Genomic DNA, 18,866 nt, shown 5'->3' with positions numbered 1-18,866 from the left:
CCATAAACACAACGCAGCCTGAAATATTTGTTTATTTTTTTCTTTAGGAACTAGTAGAAGAAGCTATGTTTTGACAAAACAATAGACTTTTGTGTTTCTCCATGGTGATGAGCAAATGGAAAAACATAATTTAGCGATTTTAGGGCTCATATATGATAAAACAACATAATCCCAGACAACTGTAATTATATGTTTCCCCCTCTGTCAACCGACCAGCTAAACATTAGCTTTGGACAGCAGCAGTCTCATGACCGGACTGGAGAGGCGTGTTCTCAACCGGCTCAGTATATAAACCAGCCTTCAACAAGGCTGGACTCCAACCGGTGCAGACTGCTGGACTCTCCTCCTCTTCCTCCACTGACTGACAGACAGACAGCTGCTGAAAACATCCTCTCACTTCACACACTGCTCCCTGCTGCTGCTGGTGCATAGTCTGAGTCTGACAGCAGGACACACACACAGTGCTGTGAACGCAAACACACACGGAGGAACTTTCCCTTTGGTCTCACATGTGAGTATTTTTCTTTTTCCTCTCTGTCTTTCTGTTTTGTTCCTTTAAATGTGTTGTCACTCCTCCATCTGAATTATGCAACAGCAGATAAGCAGATTAACATACCGCTATTTTCTATACTGATAGTGTAATTGGCCCAAACCGACAAACTGCTGACTGTCCTGAATGGGGCTGTTATTCGCAGCTCAGCAGCCCCATTTTTGACATGTTTACGAATATTTATTTGTGATTTTCACCATCTAGCTGGACGTTTAGGTTTGGTATGATTATGTAACACTCTCTAAGCACCTGCTGCATGTTTTGTGAAAGTGTCACTCGGACACATAGGAGACAGCTTTAAGTAAAAAGAAAAGTTGTAGATTTTGTTTCTAGTGATAGATTTACTATTTAAGTATCAGCTATCACTGGTCTAAAAACTTTTTTAATCCTATTAAAAGGCCCCAGGAGATTAAACACACTTAAAAGTGCGGTGAAGTTACTATAAAGTCACTTGTGCTACAGCCTGTGCCCAATAACAGTCTTTGCGAGATTATGGACATTATAATATCACATTTAAACGATCAACCCTCAAACTATGACTGTATTTTAATTTGGGGGAAACTGATGTGATGCTTATAAAACCTGTACATTGCATAACTGATGGTGGTATGGAGTCTACTTCCTGTTTTTGTCGCAAAAAACAATTTCATGAACAGCCCAAAGAAAGTGTACTACAAACTGCGTTCGTGATTTCCAGTAGCGGCTCCTGGGTAATTCCACTGAGGAGGCAGACTATGCGACATGCATGCATATACACACACAGTTTGGTGTTTGTAAGTGGATCCCGCAAGCAAAATGAATGAAGGCTTAAAGGGGCAGAAAGTGATTCCAAAGCATTACACTTTTGTAAAAATCAGTGAATATTTCCTCACGGCCTGCTGGCTGTTGGTTCTGTGTGCGCAGGAAAAAAAATTCTGGTTTTCGGCTCAGCCCGAAAATCGAAAACCAAAACAATGGTGCGGACCGCACCACACAACACTGCGTGTGCAGTTAGTAAACATCACTCCCCGACACCTTGAGGGACGTGCTAGTGAATGAGGCTACGACTCAGGGGTTTCGGCCTAGTGGTGGGCGCGTCATTCTCCCATACCCAGGGCTGCGGCTTCGTGGCCTGGCCACAGCAGCAAAATCATCATCGACAACAAAGAGAGAGACAAGCTTTCTCCAAAATCACCTACTGCATCTTTAAACTTAATTTAAAAAAATATATATATATTTTCACTTTTTGTTTTTCACCAAGGGGGGGGGGGGGCAAATCAGTTTCAAGCCTCCTTTGATCATGATACATCCATGCCTTTGATGGCTGGTTTAATCTCACACAGTAATGTCAGCCACGACGGGAGTCGAGATGACACCCGGCAATAACCTGAACCAAATTGCTTTATATTTATTCAGTTAATACTCAAAATCTCTGAGGAGGCGCTGCCTGGATTGCCTCCCCTGACGAGCCACGACTGGTCATGTTAATGTGTGTAACTGAACTCATCCTTTTGTTTGTGGATTAGTATATAATGAAAAATAACCACTAACCTGTGTACTTGTGTGTTTTTGCAGTGTGTATCATCAGAGGCTCCCTGTCACAATGGATCCCTCTCCCATCTCCATGACCTGTCATTTTATGATTAGGCCCGCAGACAAACTCTGTATACCCAGCTAGCAATAATCTTAAAATTTCTCCCCAAAAACTCTTTTAGAATTGGACTAAGGAGTTCTATAATCCTTTTTGTCGTCAACATTTCTTTAAAAATACATATTACCTCATAAGTCGCCCAAAAGTAGAAACACTAACTTGTTTTGTTTTAACTCTGATCATTTTTATTTAATCAAAATACCAAGTGGTAATGGATACATCTACACTAGCAACCCTGGCTGTTGCCACTACTGTGGCTCTGGCCTCGCAGTCTGACATGTCAGGCTACCTGTGGCTGTTGGTCCTGGGCTTCATCATTGCGTTCATCCTGGCTTTCTCTGTGGGGGCTAATGACGTGGCCAACTCCTTTGGTACGGCAGTGGGCTCTGGGGTGGTCACCCTGCGGCAGGCCTGCATCCTGGCCACTATCTTTGAGACGTTGGGCTCACTGCTGCTGGGGGCCAAAGTCAGTGAGACCATCAGACAGGGCATCATTGATGTCCAGATGTACAACGGCTCCGAACACGTCCTGATGGCAGGATCGATAAGTGCAATGTTTGGTAAGCCGTATGTCAGAGAGAAGCTCCTTTTATCAAAAATTAGGTAATTAATATATTTGACTAGTGCATTTTCAGATTGTATGCTCAGGCCTCTCACATGTTTTTGCACTACAGGCTCTGCTGTGTGGCAGCTGGCTGCATCATTCCTGAAGCTCCCCATTTCTGGAACTCACTGTATTGTTGGAGCTACAATAGGCTTCTCCATGGTAGCCAGAGGTCACCAGGGGGTCAAATGGATGGAGTTGCTGCGCATTGGTGATCATACTTTTTTTTTCCTCTGCACATTTGCAAACTGATGAATCGGAAATGTTAGTGTAGTTAAAAGCTTATTAACCAGTTAATGTCTTTTGCCATTCAAAGTGTCTTCCTGGTTCCTGTCACCTCTGCTATCAGGCATCATGTCAGGCATTCTCTTCTACTTTATTCGCAAATTCATTCTGAAAAAGGTGAGATATTTATATCCAGTTTACATGGTTATTATATAATTATAGTTTGAAGTTACAATTTGTAGAATAAATCAATATCAATATTCAGATATAGTGCCATGGAATAGAAATACTCCATTACAGGTAAAGCTCTAGCATTCCAAATTTCCCCCAAAGGGCTTCTGTGAGCTATTCAATATTTTTTTTATTCTATTATTTTTAATATTGATGTATCTGGTTCCCAGTTTAGGGGTCTAGGCATATTAAATGGGTCAAAAGATAAATCTGGAGGATTATGAAATGATTAATAAAAATTGCAAAAGCATGGAATGTGACAAGGGGAACCAAGAAAAAAATTGATATAGAGTATCATGCCAAAACAGTTGGGTACCACTTATTTCCCATTATTAATGTATTACACTTCATAAGCTTTTATATCATTATTATTTTTTCAACCTATTATTCCATAAAGCAAATATTATTTCAAGCTGTAAATCAAAAGTACTAGTATAACAAGTAGAATATTTCCCTCTTAAATATAGTGGGGTAGAAAATTGACAGCACCACAGTTACTGGCTAACTTAACTAAGCATAAAGATGGTGAGCCTGGGTCTTTTTAAAGGTAACAATATCAACTTATCAGCACCTTTAAAGCTCACTTATTAACATGTTTGTATTTTTAAAAATCTGTACAAAAACTGAAGTGTAAAAATGGGAACAGTCTTAGCTGTTAGCCAGCTGCTGGCTGTATCGTGCTGGCTGTCAGTGTTCTCAACCAACTATTTATTTAGGCACTGTTTTTGAGTCAATGAGTGTGTAGTTAGTTTTGCAAACTCACAAACCTATGTCTACAGGCTGACCCTGTACCCAATGGCCTCAGAGCTCTTCCAATCTTCTACGCTATTACTATGGGCATCAACCTCTTCTCCATCATGTTTACAGGAGCACCATGTGAGTATCACAACTACACTTTTGACTCTTGCTTACTGGTCTTCACTAACACAGCAGCTACTGAAATCCCTGTAGCAGGATGAGGTCTGAATAAATGTGTCACCGGAGGCCCAGAGGAGCTGATGACATTTCATAAATGTTTAAAATGATTCTCAGGCATTTCGGATATTACTTCCTCAACCATATTATCCTGGCAGCACCAGGATAAATCCCGCCAGCGCCGATGGCCCATTAAAACGTCCATTGAGTTTTTACCATCCTTGATAGGCAGGCAGGATTCAGCATAAACTGGGTAGATACCGCTTTTGCGGTAGGGGTCCAGGCAACGTGCATACAATTCTCAGCAGGCAGACCTCAGCTTAACACTTGCCTTGCCCTGTACAAGCGTGCTGTGTGCATGTGTCGTCCCAGCACAACTGATTAGCTTCAAAAGTTAATCATCTTGAGATACCTTCCCAAGTAATATTCCAACCAAGTTTGTTGAAAATCAGTCCATGTGTTTTTGAGTTACTTTGTGCGCACAAACACACACACACACACGCACAACCCGGGGGAAAACAACACCTGCACCCGGCTATGAAGTTTTGAATGCTCTTCTGGCCATTATGGCCTAGTTGCTGGTGGAAGCCATTGATTTTACTCTCTGCTGATCACAAGAGCAATTAGATACGTTGTATCTTGCGAGGGTGAAATTTAAAGGTGACAATACTATGCAAAAATCACTTTTCAGTGTTTACGCAAATAAATGTGTGTATCTGTGGAGCCTGCCAGCCCACAAACTGTGAAAAAAGACCTCCCTGTGGTTTTGTTGGGAGCTGGCTGACCCCTACAGCCTGGCTCTGAATAACTGGTTCAGATTTTTGTCTCCCGCTCTGACGTCAGAGTTGGACTCTTATGGGGTAACCCCACCTGCAATCTGAGAATTTCCACTTTCCTGGTGAAGGGGCGTGGCATCTCCTACACATTTTGAAGTCGTTTGACCAATCACAACAGACTGGGCCAGCTGGCCAATCAGAGCAGACTGGGGTTTATCGGGAGGGCGAGGCTAAACGAAATCCAGGCGTTTTAGACATAGGGTGAAAAGAGGAGCTGCAGGAATGGGCAGTATGAGAACACTGTTTCCTTTTCTGAACATTAGAGCATATAAACCATTTCAAGCGGTAACCCAAATTAAATGTATGAACCTGAATATGAGCATAATATGTCAACTTTAAAACTGTCTTACAAACCTGCATTAAGCCTTTTAATTCCAATTCTAGTAGTTACAGCAACGACACTTTAGCTATTCTGTGAGGCAATTAAAGAAAAGTGAAATATTGACAGGGTGTAGTGTAAGAATTTGATTGTGCTGCAAGACTCGCCTCTTTCTCACTATCTGATTGGTGATATGTGTTCTCTGGCTGATACTGTTGTGTGTCTGAACATATTGAGAAATGAAGTCAGCCATTTAGACATTTTATATAATTGAAAATATAATTGTAATAATATTTATAAAATATTAGATGTCACTATACTCCTAAACTAGGCTGAAGTGTACATGAATGTGTCAGTAGTAACATTTTCTTTCTCACTGGGACAGGACCAGACAGAAGGAGTGATGAATAGATTAAAGAAGCAGTTAAGTTTCTGTTGGTCCTTATCCAAGACACAGTTGCATCTCATGTCCTTGTCTTGTGTGCACAGTGCTGGGTTTTGACTTGGTGCCATGGTGGGGTACCCTGTGCATTTCGCTGGGCTGTGCCTTTGTCACAGCTTTGGTCGTTTGGTTTGTTGTCTGTCCACGCCTCAAGAAGAAAATCAAACGTGAGTAAATATTAGACTTTTGGACTTATTGAATCAATAAATGCATTTTTAATAGAAATCAACTTTATCATTCAGTGTTACAAGTGTATTTTGGATTCAAAATTCTTGAGCAGCAAAGCTTTTTTGGTGTTGGATTGCATGTTTGGTAGTTTAACTTTGAGACTAACCAGCTTGTATAAGCTTTGCCTGCCTAGCATGTAACATGCTCAAACGCAGCTAAACACTAAACTGTATTTCAGGAGAAACCGCAGCTGGTCAAAGTGAAACTCTACTAATGGAGAAGAACACATCTACACAACAGGGGCAGCCCTCAGTGACCTATGACCTTCAAACCAAGGCCCACCCACCAGCTGGTCAAAAGGTGGCTTTCAAGCTTGGTGATTCAGATGAGGCTGATTTGGACAACAATGACATGGAAACCAAAGATTTGGATATCAGCAGTGGTGAGAAATGAATGCCTTGAAATCATTGAATTAATGTGTGCTTTTTCTGACTTCATAAATTTGATAATATTTGACCTCAGTGGTAACATTCATGAAGATATAATTGCAAGTAGTTCTGACTAAGTTCACCAATTCAATTACAATTAAAAAAAAACACATTTCATAGGTCTGAATGGCACCGTTGGCCCCATGGTCATCACTGATCCCCACAGCGGACGGTCCCACACGATCCACAAGGACTCTGGCCTGTACAAAGACCTGCTACACAAGCTCCACATGGCAAAAGTCGGTGACTGCATTGGTGACAGTGACACAGAGGAGCGGTCCATCAGGAGGAACAACAGCTACACCTCGTACACAATGGCCATTTACGGCATCCAGGGAGAACCGAAATTTAAGGAGCCGGATGGTGGTCTTCAGAGAAGACCAAGGGTGGACAGTTACAGCAGCTACAGCTCAGCAGTGACCAGCGGGAGTGCAGTCCCAGATGGGAGTGTGACTCAGGAGGCTTGCACGGTCCTTGCTGAGGAGGAGGATGAGCTGGAGGTTGACCAACCAGCTGTCTCCTCGCTTTTCCAGGTCCTGCAGATACTCACAGCATGCTTTGGCTCATTTGCTCACGGAGGGAATGATGTCAGGTAGGTAGGCAAGGGTGTTTTTTGAGGAATTTGAGGTTTATGATGGATTGTGAGGATTTACATAAGTTATTTTTTTGTTCAATAGCAATGCAATTGGCCCACTGGTGGCTCTCTGGCTCGTGTATGAGAGCGGCTCTGTGGTGTCCAACGCACCCACACCCATCTGGTTACTTCTGTATGGCGGAGTGGGCATCTGCGCCGGTCTCTGGGTATGGGGCCGGAGGGTGATCCAGACCCTGGGGAAAGACCTTACCCCTATTACCCCCTCCAGGTATGCCACATATTTATATCTTATAACAGCCCCCCCCCCAACATCTGATATGCATAATAATGACAGCACATGAATGTTTTTTTTCTTGCTATTTAGTGGCTTCAGCATCGAACTAGCTTCAGCAATCACAGTTGTTGTGGCATCCAATATTGGCCTTCCTGTCAGCACAACCCATTGCAAGGTATTCAAACTCAAAGTATGAAACTTCAACCCAACGGATGCATGTGACGATCAGAAGGAGGTTCAGCTTTGAGCATACATTGTGAAAGTGCGATATGATGTTGAACCCATTGGCACTGAAATCACATTTCCTGATTGACTCCTTTCATGGGAACACAGGTGGGATCTGTGGTGGCCGTGGGATGGCTGCGCTCCAGGAAATCAGTTGACTGGCATCTGTTCAGGAACATCTTCATCGCCTGGTTCGTCACGGTTCCCATCTCGGGGTTGATCAGCGCTGCCATCATGGCTCTCTTCACATACGTTATCCTGTGAGCCTCCCACCATCCAGCCACTCTGTCACTCCAGCTGGCTGGCCGCTACCAAGAGAGCTTGTCTGGAGGCCTGATAAAACTGTACGAATGAACATTTTTTTTGTCTGTCAGCGGGGTTTATTATATCATTCAAGCTCATATCAAGGTCAAGCCAGTGAGGTTATCTCATGAATGATGTAGTATATAATAACTGTTAAAATTAGGTCTTTCATACTGTTTATTCCTATGTACATTTGTATAAAACCGATATGTATTAAAAATCAAATAATTCAAATTACAGTTTTATTCTATGTTTATGTATTTGGATATAATAAAACAAGGAGTTGCTTGATTTGAAGAGATTACAGTGTATGTTGGTCATTTAACTCTTATTTAATGTGTGTGCATGTGGGAGGTATGGGTTTGAAAAATAATAATAAACAAACAAAACTTAACTTTTTTCTTAAAAAATCTCTATTGTGGTCAATTGAATTCTTGTCTGCGCAAAAAAAATATGAAAGAAAACATCTCAAAATTCACGCAAACTATATTTAGAATTATCTAAATGCACCTAAAATGCAGCACAAATCCTGTATCACATCTGAAACCAGTATCATTGTGAAGAGGAATTCATTATTCTATAAGTAAAGATTTTATTTCAGTTGTGTAAAAGAAAAATTGGTGATGGCCAAAAAGGTTGAACAATTAGTCAAAGCTGCACAATGCATCAAAGGTTACAGAAGAACGAGGGCACTGCTGTGTGAGCTCCCAACTTCCCTGGTATTATCAGGTAACCAAGGTCCTGAGTCAAGTGGTTGCACTGCCTCTGTGTGAGCTTCTTCAGGGTTTTGCCTTCCTCTGCTACAAAAATTTGTGGCAAATAATCTGTGGCATTTAGTGTACATTACTGTATGAATGGGAAATATGCCTCATTGTGGTCCTAATGTTCTCCATGCTGGCAATGCTTGCCAAGCCTTTTCAGTTCTCTTGATTTTCTCTCTCCTCTGAATCTAATTTAGAGCGCTGAATTATGACTATTACTCTTTTGCACTTATCTGACGGTTTTAATTAATAGTAACCTGTCAGATTAAGATTTTACATATGAAACTTTGACACGACTTTGAAATTAAATTAACAAAATTCCTTGCTATCGATGAGACTACCCATAAGTATATGAAATAATTAACCTCAACCTGTCAGAGAGACTATTTACATTTTGATCCAATTTAAATCTCCTTGCCTGCCTGATTTGCCTTTAAACTTTCTTCTATCCCCAGTGCAGAGTTTTCTGTAGTAACACCAGAAGGCCACATGAGGGCGGTGTTATCCAGGTAACTGATGCCACTGGTGCGGTTTGAAGCTGCTGAATGTTCCCCTTTCGTGATCTTTCTAATATTTAGCATTCTACAGTTGTTCTCATTTGATCATGTCTTTCATAAAAGTGATTTATTCTCTACATTTCTGATCCTTTACTTCTCCAAATACCTCAAATCAGCCAACATTAGAGTGCTTCATCTCACCTGTTAAAATCCGCTATACTCTGTAAAGTTGGACAAGGACCACATTTACAGACAGGCTTATCTTTATTTCACCACAACGCTTAAATGAGCTTGTTGTTTTTTTTTGATTTGGTGATAGTGTAAGAATTCTATTAATGCAATAACATGTTATTGGCATGTACATGCAATTCAGAGAAATACCAAGTAGATATCTGATAATAAAATAGAATCCCAGATGCAAGTCAACAGGCTGCAACTGAAAGAAACTCTGTGTCATGGTCAGACGTATAAGAGCAGGAACTGGAAGTGGACAATTTTGGGAGGAAGTTACCTTTATTGTATAAAATACTCTTTTGGGTGTTTAAAAAAAAAAAAAATTTGTGAAGATTTCCAATTTTCCCGATTTTTCAAGCAGGTACATATTTTAGCAGCAGGTGGCACTGCGGTGCCCATTTGGCAAAATTGAATATTGACATTGCTGTTCACCTGTGTTGAACATGCAGTAAGACATGGACAGGCAGGTGTGACATTTCCACAAACTATGTTAATCACAAGCATACACGTGACTAATTCATGACACATGTGCATGTGAAATATTAATTCTGACATTTGACCTTCTCAGCAGTCAGAATCATTGGACAGTAAAGAGAAGATGGCATAGAACAGCACTCCAGGAAGAACCCCCCCCCCCCCCCCCATTCTATCTAAATAACCTGCATGTAAAACAATGAATGCCCATGGGTGATTTTAAGCCTACAGACATCCAAACGTCCTGTTATACATAAACACACGAGCTGCATCGTTGCTCCATCCAACCTGCATCGTTTTTAATATTATATATAGGGTTTTTTTAAAAATAATATGTTTACAGTATTTTCCTGTCATGCCACTATTTGCACAGTTATAGTATTTACAAGGATTTCAGATGTCTCCCTGAAAATGCTCTTGCAAGAAAGAAAGAAAAAAATCCGTGAAAATCACACAGATTATACCTAGATCCTCTCCCTGTGTCTCCCTCGCTCTTGTGTAGGCCCTGTAGTGGAACACCTCTTCGTCCAGCGTCACTGGGTTTTATTTTGAAACCAGATACCGGAAGTCGAGCACTTTTTGTTTTGGTGTAATTGATACTTCGGCTGATTTTCAACGGCGACCCGTGCACACGAGCACAGGTGCGCCTGGACTTCCGTGCGTAATCTTGCGGGCGGCCGGCCGGAATTGCGCGTCGCGCGCCATGTGAATGCGCGATCGTCGGGCGGGGGGGAATGCGCGTCTGCGGCGCAGTGGCATGCGTTCACGCGGACACCGCGGACCAACAAGCCGGCGGAGTCTGTGGCCGATCTGGCGGCGGCGAAAAAACGACGGCTCGCTTCTCTGCGACAGCGCGAGCGCTGGAGCCGCAGGAGGTGGGTCGAGCTCGGGTTTGAGGAGGAGGAGGCGCGTGCGAGGCACGGGGGGCTGAAAGCGCCAACGTGCGTCGTTGTTGTTGTTGTTGTTGTTGTTGTTGTTGTCTTTTCTTTTAAAATCTGATTGTCGCTGAAATGCAGCCTCCACCTGACAGATGTGTGGCACCGCAGCAGCAGCAGCCTACAGGTCTGTATCACTCAAATCGACCCAAGCGTGTTGTGCGCGCCACAGAGACATGCAGCCGGGCATGAGCTTCGAGATTGAATGCACTCACGAAAACACGGTCGACAGACACGATGCCCCCTCCTGTGCGTCCATTGCATCTTGCTACGTGGGGAATGTCCGAGTGGACTGGGATTGTGAGAGCATTCGGCCCGTGAATGCACACTGCTCCGTCCCCTGCACACAAATCTGACGACAGGCACAGTTGTTCTGCTGCAGGCTTGTGCACAAGGCTGCTCTGCATTCCCATTGTTGCTGCGCCTCAGGTAAGCAGAATTGCACAAGAGGTAGAGGCCACTAATGGGAGTGTAGCACAGAAGTGGTTTGCTTCATGTAATCCCCTCTGAACAGACAACAGACGGACAAATTGTAGGACAACGTCACAGCATTTGTGTCCTTCTGCTCCTCCTCCTCTTGTGTTCAGTGTGTCTCCTGCCTGCCTGCTGCTGATCCGCTGTGGTCGGCTGCGGAGCGCTGAGAGGGCTACAGCGGCGAAACCTCGTCCTCGCCATCATCAGCAACATCAACATCATCTGCCACTTCAAACAGACGCGGGAGGACGGACGCCGCTTCTCCTTGGGCTGATCACAACGGCGGCAGTCAGAAAGAACCTGTAGCTGACGACTCCAGCAGCGCCGCTCGCTTGAAAGCAGCATGAGCTAATTGAGGACCACCCCCAACTCCACAGCTGATTCAAGCTTCTTTTCTTTTTTTCTACCCTGTTTGGGGCCGATGGAAGTGTTCCAGTGTGTCAGTTGACTGACAGGGACGCAGTGGTGTTCGAGCCAGCAGCAAACAGTGCAGACGCCACGAAGGAGATGGCCCGTCCAGGATCAGGGTTGCTGGTGCCCGTCAACGGGCTGGGGTACCCGCCTCAGAACCTGGCCAGGGTGGTGGTCTGGGAGTGGTTGAACGAACACGGGCGCTGGAGGCCCTACAGCGCGGCGGTTTGCCACCACATTGAGAACGTGCTGAAGGGGGACGCCCGGGGTTCCGTTGTCCTGGGGCAGGTGGATGCCCAGCTCTCTCCCTACCTCATCGACCTGCAGTCCATGCACCAGTTTCGACAAGACACGGGTAAGAGGACGTGGCAGTTTCCTGCCTATGTACACAGATGAACTAGATACGGGTGTCAGGGAAAGAACGCATAATGCTGATGTAAACACAACAGTTCATCAGTGCATTATGTGGACGTTTACCCTGAAGTTTTTATTGTCGGAACATGCAAATAAATGAAATATGTTTGACTGTCCTCACCACAAATTGTGTCATATCATATACACTCTGGGACTGATTAAAACAGAGGCAACCTTACTGTGGGTTGCCACACATGTCTTATGTAACTCTCTCGCGGGAAATAACTGAGACTCCTGAATGTCCCCTCTGATTTGGGACTCGCGTACAGTAGATGAGCCACAGGTTGAGCTGTGAGCCGTTGCAACAATAGGACAGGAAACACTACGGATGACAAGAGCGTGGCGATAATTTATTCATTCAGATGTGTCTCTCTGCCGCTGCTGGAATGCCGTGACCTTGCCAAAGGTCACCACGTTCGAAAGGGGGCTGCGCATCCATCAGGCAAATGAGTGCTGTAGCTCAGTGCCACGCTCCGCGTTTGCTTCTCGGGCTTATTGCATTTCATGTTGTCGTTCTGTTGTGAGGCTGGCAATCGCAATAGTGGCTGGTGATCTAGTCACTGTTCACAATTACTGTCCGAGAGAAAGTGCTCCTAGTTTCCGCCACCTCGATTTATGTCACTTCACTCAATGGGAAGGAAGAGTATACAGTGTGTGGAAAAATCAGGGTACATATTATACGTTTAAGAAATTGCCCATTATGTCCAAAATACAAATGATGTTGAATAAAAAGTTTCAGGTTTTATTCCTGGTTCTGTAGCAGAGCACAGCACTAACATTACCATGATTAGGCAACTGACTCATAACATGCCATCCGTAAATGCTCTTTTAAGGACACCCCACAGCATAGTACGTGTTATTTCTGTATTAAATCCCCCGAACGCGGCCGTTGTTTGGTCGACTGTAATTCTCTCCGATGACTGCTACTGCATGTTTTCGCTGCACTCCGCCAAGGCTCCGCTCACCGGCTGTTTGTCTCCCCCCGTGTGTGGCTGCACCTTCCTGCTGTCCCGGTGTTTGAAGTGAAGACACGGGGGAGGTTTCAGTCATCGGTTACTACCAGCTCCCTGAATTATTTTCAACATCTGATTCAGCCACACATCACCGTGTTGGGAGTCAGTTATATATTGATCGTGACTGTGTTAAATGCTGCAGGGACCAAAAAAACTATATTTAACCATGTCACCGGTGAGGTGAAGCACGAAGAGGGAAACTCTCACTTTGAGTCTCTCATCTGAAGGCACCGTGTAACACCGGTGCAAAGGAGAGATGACTTCGGATGCACAGAAGGTGACCCCACTCGGCATGCATCTGCATTTTATTAACTTTTTATTAATTAACAATGGCTAATTTACATGTGCATTGATAAAATGTGTTATTCAGAAACTTGATTACAACTCAAAGACTTGATTGTGGAAAGAAATGTCAAATTTGCAGGTCAAAGATACCCACAACTGCAATAAGCTGTTTCAGTTGTGCGTACGCTCTCTTATTAAACCGTGTTTGTTTTTATAAATCACCCCCGCCTACAGTCGGGCGTTGCTTATTACCTCAGTCTGTAAATTGATGTGGTTTGTGGCACTGGTCAACGTGGTGTACCCGTTAAAAATAAATATGAACGTTAAAAAACAAAATAACACGTCCCTATCCTGCTCTGACATCTCATTTGGTGCAACTGTTGCTACACGAACGCTTGTAATGCAGGTTTTAGTTTGAGCATCCTTACCAAAAGACCAACATGACAAAACTATAATATTGTTTATTTTTTGGTCCCAATCAAATAATATATTATTTGGTTATATTTATATGAGAGCAGCATAACGCAATCAATCAATGGAGGCATGAAAATATACATTGAAAGAGCAATTCATGTATTGGCTATTTCTATATGAGGAAAATGTGATTACTTTATGTTTTAAATGCCAAATGAGTGTGACAACTTTTCTGCCCGACTGTCAGGTAGTTTGCAGTACAAGGAGCTCTCTGGTTTGGATTGCTGCTGTTCTTGTTGGTGTTTTCCCCCCCTAATGGAACATAACACGGAGCAGCACGTGTCCGGGGTTGACTGGCTGCTAGATGAGCCACCGGGCCGTTTTGTCAGCCATTACCATGGGCGCCGGGGCAAGGCCTGACGTTTTATCGCTCCTCATTGCGCCGTTCGCCGTGTTACCTTCCCCCTCGGCTGGGATAAACCTGTCACGGCAGGGCCTGACGGACGGCAGCCCGGACACCCGCTTCTGTCCCCTCCCCTTCCTCTCCCCCTCACCCTGTGCACACGCCGCTTCTGTCCCCAAAACGTGCGCAAACCTCTGCTCGGCCACGGCCATCGATCCGAGCTCCCACGGGGCACCAGCTAGCCTCCGGGCTGTTGTGACATTCGTTGCCCCAAAGCTCACACCGGGGGCCTGGGTGAGCTCGGTTTTAATGTCGACCGCGGTCGCATCTGTTTCCCATCAGACGTTTGTTATATTTGTAGCTCGGCAGGTCAACCCACTGCCATTTGCTCCGGTGCAGGCTTATGGATTGTCCCTGTGGGGAAATCCCATTTTTTTCATGGAGCCAGTGATCTCATCCTCTGAGCCTCTTTTTTTTTCCGGCAATAGGCTGGATAGAGTCGGGTGTGCTTGGTGTCCCGCGTGTGTGTGTGTGCGTGCGTGCGTGCGTCCGCGCGTCCGTGTGTGCGAGTTTGCTGACGTGTTTATGATGGCGCACTCTCCCAGCTGCGGCAGCTGTGGTCTCTGTGTCCTCACCCGCCACGCTGTGTAGGGGTGCCCTGCTCTCCGGTGGGTTTGGGAGGAGCACCCGTGGGTGGGAACCAGGCAGAGTAACTGCGACTAATGAGACAGCGGCAACAGTTCATCTCCACGGCCCCCCTCTAATCAGAGCATCGCGACGACAACGCACGGACCACGGGCAATGCGGCAGGGCCCCTCTGTGGGGCACATCTGCATCTGGTTGGCGTTGATTCAAACGCACAGTGCATGGGGTTCATCTTAATGCAGCTACTGGTGAGGAACGCCAGTCTGTGGTGAAATCTTGAACTCTGTGCTTTTGTATACGTAGTGTCAGTGAAGGCTTAGAGGCTTATATATATATATATAGTGTGGATGAATATCTGGCTGAAACCAGCGAGAGGATTTGCTCTCGGCCAGGGAGAATCGATCCCATCTCCTCCCCAGGGGGACGTTTGAACCTCCTAAACACTGCTGTGCACTGATCCCCTTTCACTACACCTACTCCCCAAGCAAAACACGTGGGCTTATCTGCCATTTCCGTCATATACCAACACTCGTGACGTGTCTGATTGATTCCTCACTGCAGCTATTGCTTTCTGCTGCCGGGCTCTTAAGCATTAACCTCTTCCATATTTTCTACTCTGATGGTGAGTGGTGGCACAAAAACGGTGAGACCGGTGAAGTCGTGAAAGATAAACCACAAGATGATCAATAATCATACAAGTTGCATCAGCACCATTCAAATCTTGATTACTATTCTTAAATGAAGGCAGATGCTGTTGGTTATTATTGTGGCACTTAAGTCATGCTACTGCGAGAGAAATTGACATTATAGCACCTTGTTATTTAAAGCTCAGTAAAAAGGTCATAAGGCACAACACATAAATATGATTGATTACATACAGCATATCGGTTAAGCATTTATAGTTTGATATTGCAATATAATCTTGAGGCACAGAACATGAGTCTTTTTATGACATTACCTTAACTAAGTGCAATTACTTTGTGAATACATATATTTCTTTTTATGTATCATTGCCAATGTTGGCATGCTAGCGTCTTCTTGCCATGCAGAACGCATTTAATGAAATGATGGGTGTGCTGCACACTGCACACTACCTACCCAGAACCAAACATCAAAGAGAAAAAACGTTATAGTGACTAGCTGGTGCACATAGCAGAGCATTAAGTAGGGAAAGTTAAAAAATAGAGTAATAAAGAGAATTGAGTGTTGGACTTACATTCATCAGGTGGACACAAACAAAACTCTGAGTGACAGCTTTGTCAAAATGGCAACTCTCTACAAATATGTTTTCTTACCTAAAAGGTGATCATATGTGTCCAGAAAAATGTGTGATTGGTTTAGATAATGCTTAGATCTACAGCAAGTAATTGATCAATCAATCAGTAACGGACTTCTAAATTAATCTGCATCTACTTTGTTAATGGATTATTGAAAAAAAATATATGTATCTGATTTCAAATGTGAATATTTTCTGATTTCAGTAAACAGAATATCTTTGGTTTGTGGACAAAACAAAAATCCTTTTGGGGGTTTGGGAAACACAACAACACAACAATATTCTTCACGGACATTTTATGGACCAAACAACTAATTGATTAATCGAGAGAAAAAAATTACAGAGATTATTCAATCCTGAAAATAATCACTAGTTGCGGCCCTAATAATGTTTGATAGTCATTGTTATGTGCTTCATAAAAAAGGGGAGGAGCAATATTTTAATACACCTTATAATTTACACGTCTTTACACAACGAATGAAATGAAATGATATTTCTGTCCGGCTTAAAAAAAAATCAGAGAGTCGGCATGTAGTGCCGCATGTTTTTCTTGAGCTGTGAGGACAATTACAATACTCCCTGTTGTGAGATGGCCCATGTGCGGCTGGACAGATAACCCGTTATCAGCGGCCGTTGGCTGCTGTGTTGCCGGAGCAGGGCTTTGTTTGTTTTGGTTCCACAGGCGTGAGAACCTCCTCTCCTCGGGCCCGTTTCCCTCCGCCAACTGCCCCCCTCTGACTAATTACGGTGGACAAAAACACCCGAAGCAAAAGAAGAAGACGTTCATGTTCTCATGTGTCTGTTTAGTGTTACAGCTGACGAGCAACAATCACTGTGGTTGCGGTCGGGATATGTGCCTGTACACTTGCTGAGTGCACGTAATGCAGCAGGTTGTTGAAGAGGGCAACGCTTCAGTTGTTTCTTGTGTTTTTTTTGTTCCTTTTTTTCTGTTATGCAGTTCAGAGTGTAAGTCAGTGCGTGTGGGAACTGTCTCGGTGGTCTGTGGGAGGATCCTGTAAAAAAAGGATTCCCGCTATGTACGCGCTGAAGGTCATGTCTTGTGTGCATCAGCTCTGATGGTGAAATCCCACTTGCGTCAGAAGAAAGCGGAATGAGCAAAGAGCGGAGCCCGAAGGCTCTTAAACTGAATATTTAGAATAGAAATTGAAGAAAAACTAGACAGAACCAGCCACATTCGGTGCGTGTATGGTGTGTGCTTTTTATATTTCAATATGTCTACATGTGCACACATCAGCAGCGCTGTGATGTTGGCTGACGCACTATGAGTAGTAACACGATCTATGTTGTTCTTAAATGACGTCGACACTGACGATGTCATAGTTGTTAGTTCAAATAGTCATTTTCAATGTCATCAAAAGTGTCATTTTAAAAGACGGACCACATGAAGCTTTGCTGATACTCAACACAACATCCCCGTGTGCACAAACGATATACAGACATGACATAAAGCCTTTTGTAACTAGCGTAGTTCGTCAGTCAGTGAAGGTCTTTAGCGGAATCAAAATGGTGCTTATAGCCAAGGCAATGCCATGGTGTCATTGTACTCAGGGGTCCATCATGGCCCCAACCAGCTGGCTGGATTCCACTTGGACGTCGACAGGAAAGGGATCGGAGCGGCGAACGGGGAGGAAGAGAGGCGGCGGGGGCCGACAGAGGTGAGGAGAGAAGAGGAACAGAAGGAGAGGTGGAGCGTTTTCCTGATGGAAAGTGACAGTCAGGGTGGAGGGAGGGATAACAACACTGCAAGGGCCGTCCGCTGTGCACACTCCCCGATCGCTCACTCCCACACACATGTGGCCATTGTCTCACCAGAACCGTGCAGTCTCCCATTCAGGCCCCTCGAGCTGTGACCGTGGTTCTTATTATGAATTCATCTGGCCGTATTTTTTTGTCAATTATCCGACTGAATATTTTGTTTATAGACTGTAATAAACTGCCGCAGATGTCTGTCACAAGCTCCCAGAGCCGAGGGGCATTTACATGGTCGGACCGTCTGACGAGCAAAGGATACACGCGATTATTTTTGTTGCCGTACATTAACACATTTCTTCTTAACAATGAAACAATAGTAACGATGAAACTCAAAGCACCAGTCAGCCGGCTGTTGCCTCCTCAAGCGACCTTGTCTCCAGCGTGGCTGTGCTCCGGCCTGATCCGTCCTCGTCCTTATTGCGTTACAGCGATGGGCAGACTGTGCAGCTTCCGGCAGCCCCCGGCGTCGGCAGCAGAAGCGTCTCTCCACATCTCTCCATTTTTAACTTCTAATCCGGCGAGTCACCACTTCTAATTTTCCAAAGTGGATATCTAACGCCTTCATCAAGGAAGCAACTTCAAAGCTGCTCTCAGCTTACCCGGCACAGTCACTCAAAAACGGAGGCAGACATCTGCGTCGGCGGAACAGCCTGCACTGCTGGAATAGGAATAAGGCACCATCAGAGAACCGTTATGGGCGGAACTATCCTCAGCCTCCTGCTCACATCTACTGACTGGCCTCTTGTTGAAATCAAGTCTTACTATTCTGGCTGCTCAATTTTCTCAAAATGAGTTTGCTTTTGCCCGCAAGAAGTTGGTTCTGTCTGTGTCCCGTATGTTGTTAATTCATACAAACAATGACCATTTAACCTATTGTGTTAAATCGAAGCTGTACATACTGCACGGCACTGGTTCTTCAGCATGCAAACCAGATGTGAGTTACTGCGGCTGTCACGTTGCAAAAAAGAGAGAGTGCCCCTGCTGTGGCGAACGGGCTTCCCTCTGATCTACAGGAATGCGTGTGGTCTGACATTTACCGAAAAGATCTTTTT

The 18,866-nt window shown here is 44.4% G+C and overlaps 2 protein-coding genes across 7 annotated transcripts in view; both read left to right on the top strand.

The window, feature by feature from the left end:
- The first annotated feature begins 364 nt into the window (after positions 1–364).
- On the top strand, positions 365–8,106 carry slc20a1a (solute carrier family 20 member 1a). Of its 2 annotated transcripts, none has more exons than XM_035639971.2 (11): positions 365–511; positions 2,105–2,740; positions 2,855–2,995; positions 3,101–3,186; positions 4,020–4,116; positions 5,800–5,919; positions 6,159–6,362; positions 6,529–7,000; positions 7,086–7,271; positions 7,368–7,452; positions 7,611–8,106. In XM_035639971.2, the coding sequence occupies exons 2-11, from the start codon at positions 2,392–2,394 to the stop codon at positions 7,764–7,766; spliced, it is 1,896 nt and encodes a 631-aa protein (XP_035495864.1). In that variant the 5' UTR covers positions 365–511; positions 2,105–2,391; the 3' UTR covers positions 7,767–8,106. The 2 variants fall into 2 exon arrangements, with proteins under 2 accessions (XP_035495864.1, XP_047185145.1); XM_047329189.1 differs by lacking the exon at positions 365–511 and adding an exon at positions 1,862–2,018.
- Positions 8,107–10,361: 2,255 nt separating this feature from the next.
- dtx1 (deltex 1, E3 ubiquitin ligase) overlaps positions 10,362–18,866 on the top strand; it is a 41,666-nt gene continuing 33,161 nt past the window's right edge. Inside the window, exons 1-3 of one of the 5 annotated variants that reach the window (XM_035639585.2) lie at positions 10,363–10,646; positions 10,788–10,833; positions 11,294–11,946. In XM_035639585.2, the coding sequence (XP_035495478.2) occupies positions 11,688–11,946 (259 nt within the window). In that variant the 5' untranslated portion in view covers positions 10,363–10,646; positions 10,788–10,833; positions 11,294–11,687. The other 4 variants (XM_047329119.1, XM_035639580.2, XM_035639581.2 and 1 more) reach the window with 4 other exon arrangements.

The sequence above is a fragment of the Scophthalmus maximus genome, chromosome 19, assembly GCF_022379125.1.
Source record: "Scophthalmus maximus strain ysfricsl-2021 chromosome 19, ASM2237912v1, whole genome shotgun sequence".
NCBI lineage: Eukaryota > Metazoa > Chordata > Actinopteri > Pleuronectiformes > Scophthalmidae > Scophthalmus > Scophthalmus maximus.
The sequence above is the reverse complement of the archived record's forward strand: the minus strand, read 5'-3'. Positions and strand labels throughout refer to the sequence as shown.

Excerpts from the sequence above, each read along its gene's own strand:
- slc20a1a (XM_035639971.2), top strand. The coding sequence starts at position 2,392 with ATGGATACATCTACACTAGCAACCCTGGCTGTTGCCACTACTGTGGCT. Across the intron at positions 2,741-2,854 it reads ATCGATAAGTGCAATGTTTG|GCTCTGCTGTGTGGCAGCTG; the intron begins GTAAGCCGTATG and ends TTTGCACTACAG. Across the intron at positions 4,117-5,799 it reads CATGTTTACAGGAGCACCAT|TGCTGGGTTTTGACTTGGTG; the intron begins GTGAGTATCACA and ends TTGTGTGCACAG.